At 39.7% G+C, this 8340-nt stretch overlaps 2 protein-coding genes across 2 annotated transcripts; both read right to left on the bottom strand.

Moving 5' to 3' along the window:
- Window positions 1-1691: 1691 nt before the first annotated feature.
- On the bottom strand, window positions 1692-5298 carry LOC133524913 (uncharacterized). The gene has a single exon (XM_061861069.1). It carries the CDS (start codon window positions 5208-5210, stop codon window positions 1851-1853), a length of 3360 nt encoding a protein of 1119 aa, XP_061717053.1. The 5' UTR covers window positions 5211-5298; the 3' UTR covers window positions 1692-1850.
- Window positions 5299-5306: 8 nt separating this feature from the next.
- LOC133524914 (uncharacterized) lies at window positions 5307-8035 on the bottom strand. Its single transcript, XM_061861070.1, has 2 exons — window positions 7553-8035; window positions 5307-7134 (listed from the first exon to the last, which is right to left on the bottom strand). Exon 2 carries the CDS (start codon window positions 7109-7111, stop codon window positions 5732-5734), a length of 1380 nt encoding a protein of 459 aa, XP_061717054.1. The 5' UTR covers window positions 7112-7134; window positions 7553-8035; the 3' UTR covers window positions 5307-5731.
- Between the last annotated feature and the right edge of the window lie 305 nt (window positions 8036-8340).

Genomic DNA, 8340 nt, shown 5'->3' with positions numbered 1-8340 from the left:
CCTTTATATATTTTAATTTCTTCACTATTATGGTAAGGGCTTGTATACAACGTGAGAGATATAAAATCTTTGAAGCATTATATATTTTAATACTTTAAATCTGTCAATAAAATTGTAATATTCTCAACATAGTTTGTCTTATCACGACTGGTAAAATTAAACATTAATTTAGTTGTTATACCTAATTTGGTCCAAGAACCCTACGTTAAGGCCCTGTAGTTGTGTTCTTCTCTCACTCTTAGTGAGCGAGATGAATGTGCGTGCTCGGGACCGCCTATATCATGTTTTTGAATTTTAACTTTTTGTGTTTTAATATTTAACAAAATATAATGAATGAGTTCCCTCAAGTATAATATTAACGATTTTTAGAAGCAATTTTCATATTTTATTTTTTTATGCAAAATGTATTTTAATTTTTTAAAGTGCATAATAGACCGATGTTTGTGATTTTTTTTACTAGAAAGTCAAAAATTCAGGATTCGAATCGCTGACGTCCTTAGAAAAAGGCCTCAAGATTGCTAATTGTCTGTCCGTTTATGTCACAGTGTTGGGGTCTTTCAGGAGGAGAATGGAAACTAGCGTAATTTAATTTAGGACATGGCTATTTTATGAATTAATCGACATTCATGCCAATATCATTTCTTCCTATTCGCAATTCTACACAGTCTAAATTCCTCACAGTAAGTATTTAACCACATTCGCTATTGTGCACAGTCATTATTTGTGTACAGTAGCGATTCAGCCTTTTCGCAATTCTGCACAATCTGAATTCTACACAACGGCATTTCACCACAGTCGCTACTGTGCACAGTCATTATTTGTGCACATTAGCGATTCAGCCTTTTCGCAATTCTGCACAATCTGAATTCTACACAACGGCATTTCACCAGCGTCGCTACTGTGCACAGTCATTATTTGTGCACATTAGCGATTCTCCCTGTTCGCAATCTCGCACAATCTTAATTCTACGCAATATCATTTTCTCAAGCATGCAATGAAATATTGTCATTCTGTTCGGTATTTTAGGCCTCAAACATTTCGTTTCGGGCGGAGCACATCTAAGAAGCCGGCAATTAAATTAAAGGCCTCGGCCGACTAAGTAATATTTTTTAATTTTCATTTCACAGATATAGGAACACAGCATCATGACATTCAGAATTGAAAAAAATAATTGAAAACAATATTTCTTATTTAATAGTTGTTTTTAATTTCATTGCTAGTTTGAGAGAAGCACTATACATACCTAGGCGTGAAAAAAGGTTGCCTGCCTCATAACTATATGCATTCGGCCGGCAACCCCTTTCATCCCGGCCTCTGTAATAATGTTCTATTAATAGAATTTATAGTATATTTTTTAGCTTTTAGTCGTCTTTTCATTATCCTAACAAATAAATAATGATATTATTATCACATGATATTGCGTAGAATTAAGATTGTGCGAGATTGCGAACAGGGAGAATCGCTAATGTGCACAAATAATGACTGTGCACAGTAGCGACTGTGGTGAAATGCCGTTGTGTAGAATTCAGATTGTGCAGAATTGCGAAAAGGCTGAATCGCTACTGTACACAAATAATGACTGTGCACAATAGCGAATGTGGTTAAATACTTACTGTGAGGAATTTAGACTGTGTAGAATTGCGAATAGGAAGAAATGATATTGGCATGAATGTCGATTAATTCTATTTACCAGTCGGTACAAAAGCTTACGTGTAAGTGCTTAAAACTAAAAAATCCTATTATATTAAGTTGAAGCGCACAGGAGTGCGGGCGGATTTGCAGAGATGTTTTTGTCAGGCGCTATGCTTCTGCATTCTCCAACATGCCCCCGCGCGCTGAAAGCTGGCCTTTTATGTGGGAACATCAGCATTCAGCAATGGACATATCTTGGAGAATGCCCTTCTGACGACTCCATTAGCAGTGCGCACATCGGCGACGCGATTGATTCCATCTCGTCCAGGGAAAACTGCAACGATGCGGCCCAGCCTCCACTTCAAAGGGGGAAGATTATCTTCTTTTAGAAGAACCAGAGTATTCTGGGATAAAGAGTCTCCGGCCGTTTGCCATTTGACCCTTTGCTGCAAATCCGAGATATATTCCTTGCTCCAACGAGTCCAAAAGTGCTGGCGCAGTTGTTCTACCCGTTGGAAGCGCGTTAAATAGTTATAGGAGTGGTTTCGGTAGTCAGGAGCTGGCAGCGCGGTCAGTGGACGGCCGATGAGGAAGTGTCCAGGAGTTAGCGGCATCAGGTCGTCGGGTTCCGTAGACAGAGCGGTGAGTGGCCGAGAATTTAAAATTGCCTCAATCCTAACCAGAGTAGTATTAAGTTGCTCGTATGTAAGATTAGAATTGCCCAGCACTCTGTTTAAGTGATGTTTTGTTGACTTTACACCCGCTTCCCAGAGACCACCAAAGTGTGGCGCGTAAGCTGGCAAAAAATGAAAGTTCGTTTCTACATTGGACGCACTTTCGGCAATAGAATTGCAATTGGATTTGAGGAACCTTGACAATTCGTTGTATGCGCCAACAAACGAGGTCCCATTATCTGAGTAGATATTAGCGGGCTTACCTCTGCGCGACATAAATCTATTCAAAGCCATCAAGTAATTATTGCTTGTTAGGTCACCAACCAACTCTAAATGTATGGCCTTCGTTGTAAAGCATATGAATATGGCGATGTACACCTTTACTATCCTACAACCTCTGCCCTGACGACTAGCCGAGTTGATAGGACCTGCATAGTCTACGCCTACATTGACGAATACGTGGCCTTCGGGGGACAACCGAGTTTTAGGTAAATTACCCATCAAAGGGCTAAGTACGCGTCCCTTCATTCGGATACATAGGACGCACTGTCTGTAACACAACTTAGCCAAATTGCGTCCTCCTATCGGCCAGTATCGCTCTTTAATAGTGGCTAATAAAAGCTGTGGTGGTGCATGTAATAAATGCTTATGCTCGAAATAGAAAAGCAACTTTGTAAATTTGTGAGTGGACTGTAAGATGATGGGATGCTTTTGCTCATATGGAAATTCCGAGTTTGCAAGGCGACCACCAACACGCATGATTGAATTTTCGTCTAAAAAGGGGTTTAACTTTAACAGTGGACTACCCTTAGGTAAAGTTTGAGATTTTAATAGTAGTTTATACTCAGGTAATGATTCGGCTTGTGATATTTTTATCAGGAGGTTTAATGCGTTTTTTAATTCTACATCGTTTAAATATTGAGTAGTTACTGCCATCCCTTTACAAGCCGATATGAAGCGCAAAACGTACGCTACGGCGCGTTTTAACCGTAAGAAGTTTGAAAATCGTTCAAAGTCAATGAAAGTCTCGTCTTGAATGCAAGCAGACAAGGTTATTTCTGTTCGAACCTCAGGTAAATTATAAACTTCTGTACACGGATTCTGTGGCCACGTCGAAGCATCACGCTTTAGGAAGCTAGGACCGGACCACCATAAGTCAAGGGAATTCATTTCCTCGAAGCTAACACCGCGAGATACGTGATCAGCAGGATTCTCGTTAGTCGGAACGTGTCGCCAGGAACTATTGCCTGATATTTCGAGAATCTCGGCTGTACGGTTGCGAACAAATGGCTGCAACTTGCTTGGTAATGTTTTGAGCCACGCGAGAACTATGGTCGAGTCGCTCCAGAACGTTGCGCTGCTAACTTGGGCTCGAAGTGAGTTAATAACCTTTTGATACAACCGAGCACCGACCAGCGCGCCACAAAGTTCAAGTTTCGGAATGGTTAAAGGCTTCAAGGGACAAACTCGACTTTTGGCTATAAGTAATCGCACGAAAACCTCTCCTGCATCGTTAATGCTACGGGCGTAAACACAGGCACCATAGGCTCGCTCTGAGGAGTCTGTGAAAATGTGTAGTTCCAGACTCTCGTAGGAGTCGCACAAAACTCGTCGCGGAATGCGGATAGTATTAAGAAGAGGCAGGCTTGAAACTATATCGGCCCATTGTTTTAAAGTTTCAGGAGGAAGCTCCTGGTTCCAAGAAAGTCTGTGTAACCACAGCCTCTGCATGAGAATTTTCATTGTAATGACACAAGGGCTTAAAAGCCCTAAGGGATCAAAAATCTGAGCAATGGTTGACAATATATCCCTTTTAGTGGTTCCCTTAGGAACTGAAATGCCGATTGGGAAATATAACTGGTCCGCGTCTGGATGCCAACCCAGACCTAATATCTTGCCTGACTCGGACGTTCCCATGTTTAAGTTTTTTGATTCAGGAGAGAACGAGTCAATTAAGCGTGGATCATTAGACTTCCACTTTCTTAAATGCATGCGCGCGGCAGCTAAAGCATCAGTGACTCCTTGCCGCAATCTAATAACCTCGTCAAAATCATCTCCCCCGGTCAATAAATCATCGACATAAAAATCGTGAATTATTATTTCAGATAACGGTTTATCTTGGCAATCTAAACCTATTTGTTTAAGACATCGACATGCTAAAAATGCTGCGCTAGCCGTCCCATAACTTACGGTATTTAGCTGATAAGTCTTTAAGGCGTCAGATTCATTTTCACGCCATAGGATCAGCTGTAGCTTGCGATCATCAGGATGAAGAAATACGGTCCTGTACATTTTTTCAATGTCAGCCGATATTACGTATTTATGCTGCCGAAAACGTATGAGTATTGACAGCAGATCATCTTGGACAGTTGGTCCAATCATTTGCAAATCGTTTAGCGAAACACCGGAAGTAGTGGGACTACTAGCATTAAAGACAGTCCTTAATTTGGTAGTGGTACTGTCCCGTAAAATTCCGTGGTGGGGTATAAAGTAGGTACCTGTACCCGAATCGGTAGGTACGTACTCGGACATGTGACCTAAAGCGTGATACTCCGACATAAACTCGATGTATAGCTTCCTGAATGATGGTCTATTTTTCCACCTACGCTCCAACGATAAGAAGCAATGTTTGGCTCTTTGAAATGATTCGCCTAACAATTTAGGACTCTGCTTTAAAGGCAACCTAACACAAAAACTTCCGTCCTTCAAACGAACAGTGTTAGCTTGAAAATGCTCCTCACATAATTTCTCTTCGTGAGAATATTGAGACGACTGATGGCTAACTTCCTCCAGTTGCCAAAAACGCGCTAATTGGTTTTGAAGGTCGTCATCAACGGTGGAGAGAGCGTTGCCTGAATTAACTGTTACGAAATTACATTTTATGGATGATGATGATGACGGCATTGTCGATTCGTTGCGTCTATAAATAGGACCGGAAACCAACCATCCAAGTTGAGTTTCCCAAAGGATCGGCAAACCGTGACCCAGTTTAATTTTTGACATCCTAACAAATCCCAGAATAGTTCGGCCCCAATTATCATATCTACATCAGACGGCTTGTAAAAATACGGGTCCGCTAGGCATATGTTAGATGGAATATTTAATTTTGACACGTCGATTCGATGAGAGGGAATAACGTCTGTAATTGAAGGCAAAATATAACAGTGCAAATCACTTGCGAACCTCTCATTGAGCGATTTAATTTCGACTCGACACATTTCAGTTATAGGCGACGACTTTTTGTTTACACCTATAAGACTTTTATTTACAAAATCGGTTGCCAGGTTTAGCCTATTATACATTTTTTGAGACATGAGACAAGACATACTGCCATTATCTAAAACACAGCGAGCGATGTGCTCCTGTTTATTCGAATCGTATATTTTTATAAGTGCAGTTGATAACAGTACGTCTTGTGCCCTATGTCAGTATAAAGACGAAGTACTCGGCGAGACATTTGCTGACAATGCAACCTGAGCCGGCTCGGCACTGGCGGGGAGCGGGAGCGCGGGCGCAGTCCTCTGGTCGACACCACTGATAACGCCCGTGCAATTATCACTATTTAATGTCGATCTAGGTATGCTCTCAGATACGTGAATTAACGTATGGTGTTTTCGTTTGCATATCTTGCAACCAGGTTTTTTACAGTGATTGGCATAATGACCACCTCTAAAACAGTTAAAACAAACCTTATAATTAGGTAATAGTTGCAATCGAGCCGTATTACTTAACGCAAGAAATTGTGCACAGTTTGATAAACAATGATCGCCCTTACATCTCGGGCACGGCTTAGTCGCCGGCGGCTGAGTTTTATTGCTATTATTACCTATTTTGTCCTGCACGGCTATCATAGTTTTAATTTTAGTTGCACTTTTAGTGTGTTGAAGTGACTGATTCGATGATAATTCTAGTGTTTCGAGTAAATCAGCACGGCTTTGTAGGAAAGTTAGGAACTCCTCGAAAGTAGCAGTTTTGTTTTTGTCTAAACCACCCTTGAACTCCTCCCATTCACGAAATGATTTTGTGTCTAACTTTTGTGCAATAATGTGAATGAGAAGTGTTGACCATTCTTTAACGGGCTCGCCTAGTGTTTCTAAAGAACGAAGGTTTTTGTTAACCTGATCTATGACCCTTTTAATGTGACTAGAAGATTCTCGTGCAATCGGTTCAATATTGAACAAGGCCGATACATGATTCTGCAGCAATTGGCGCTTGTTATTGAAGCGATCACATAGAAGATTCCATGCCAAGGCATAGTTGTCAGACGAGAATTCTACCGACTGTATGACGACTGCAGCGGATGCCTCCAGGGAAGCCCTAAGGTAATGAAATTTGTTTATGTCGTCTATATCGTCGTTAGAGTGAATGAGGCTAGTAAAGGTGTCGCGAAAGCCTAACCAATTTTCATAGGAACCATTGTATTTTGGCAATTGAATAGTTGGTAACCGAACAAGCTTATTATTTCCTTTATGCGATGATTGGTCGCTTGCGGCCGAGTTGAAAGTCGATTCTTGCTTTTTGGCCAATATATCTTGAGCATTAGAAAGTAATTTAAAATACCTACTTTCAAACTCTGCTCGCTCAGTTAACTGACTGTCAGAGTCACTCGAACTGCACTCAAGTTTTAATTGAACCTCATCATAATAGACATACAACGACTCAATTTTGCCCATACGCAACTGCAATTCATTTACCTCAGCTGATGTCAATGAAGCAACTTTCAAACCCTCCATATATTTTTCAAAAATGGTTAGTCGGCCTTTATAGCTGGCCCGCCTGGCGATTAGCTCTTTTTCTTCAGTCATTTTGGGAAGCGAGTGTAGTCAACCTGGAATATTTAGGTTACAAATTTGTAAAGGAGAAATAACAATCAATTAAAGTGCCCTAGCAATAAGCAAGCAAAATTAAAGTTACAACTATAAGTTTGAGGTTAATTTAACAGTTTCTAATTATATGGGTATATGAATCACGTTAAAGCACTTTTAATAAATTTAAAAACAATGTTGATTGTACATTTGATTTTTAACTAATTATAATTAATGTTGATGGCAAGTGCAATGTAAGCTTTGGGCATTCAAGTGTGAATATTAAGCGTTCTGATTTTGAATATTATTAAATTACTTATATTTTAAACTAGTAATTGATATAAGTATTTTTATTACCTTAATGAGTTGTAATTAAATCAGATCGGTACACTTAAATTAAATCTAAAGTTAAAGAACAAAGCTTAACACGTGGATACTAACCTTGTCACAGAGTTAAATTACACTTGAAATAATACCTGTAGAGTGCTGGATTAAATTTAATATACACAATTAGCACAGGATTACCACTTTTCTTTCCTAAAGTCTTATAATTATTTTAAATCTCGACCACTTTAGACGATCCTTTGTCTCTTCTTTGGTTCGATGATGGTGCCACCCGATGCCAATTGATACGTAACTCTCCAACAATTCCACATTCCTCTTGACCGTATTATTATTTTAGTCGCTGGTGTCTTCTATCCGTGTCGTAAGGACCATGTTGGGGTCTTTCAGGAGGAGAATGGAAACTAGCGTAATTTAATTTAGGACATGGCTATTTTATTACCAGTCGGTACAAAAGCTTACGTGTAAGTGCTTAAAACTAAAAAATCCTATTATATTAAGTTGAAGCGCACAGGAGTGCGGGCGGATTTGCAGAGATGTTTTTGTCAGGCGCTATGCTTCTGCATTCTCCAACACACAGCCACTTTTTTCCGAAACTATAAGAACTATACTGTTCAAACTTGGTAAGTAGATGTATTCTATGAACTGCATTAAATTTTGGGGGTTCCCCATACTTAGAACTGAAACTCAATTTTTTTTTTCATCAAATGCATGTGGGGTATCTATGGGTAGGTCTTAAAAATGATATTGAGGTTTCTTATATATATTTTTTTCTAAACTGAATACTTTGCGCGAGAGACACTTCCAACGTGGTAAAATGTGTGTGTGTGTGTGTGTCCCCTGTAACTTCTAAAATAACAGAATGATAAAACTAAAAAAAATATATG

Source organism: Cydia pomonella, chromosome 14 (genome assembly GCF_033807575.1).
Source record: "Cydia pomonella isolate Wapato2018A chromosome 14, ilCydPomo1, whole genome shotgun sequence".
Taxonomy (NCBI): Eukaryota; Metazoa; Arthropoda; class Insecta; order Lepidoptera; family Tortricidae; genus Cydia; species Cydia pomonella.
The sequence above is the reverse complement of the archived record's forward strand: the minus strand, read 5'-3'. Positions and strand labels throughout refer to the sequence as shown.

Bases quoted from the DNA above. Each gene is read 5' to 3' on its own strand.
- LOC133524913 (XM_061861069.1), bottom strand. From the start codon at position 5,210: ATGCCGTCATCATCATCATCCATAAAATGTAATTTCGTAACAGTTAAT.
- LOC133524914 (XM_061861070.1), bottom strand. From the start codon at position 7,111: ATGACTGAAGAAAAAGAGCTAATCGCCAGGCGGGCCAGCTATAAAGGC.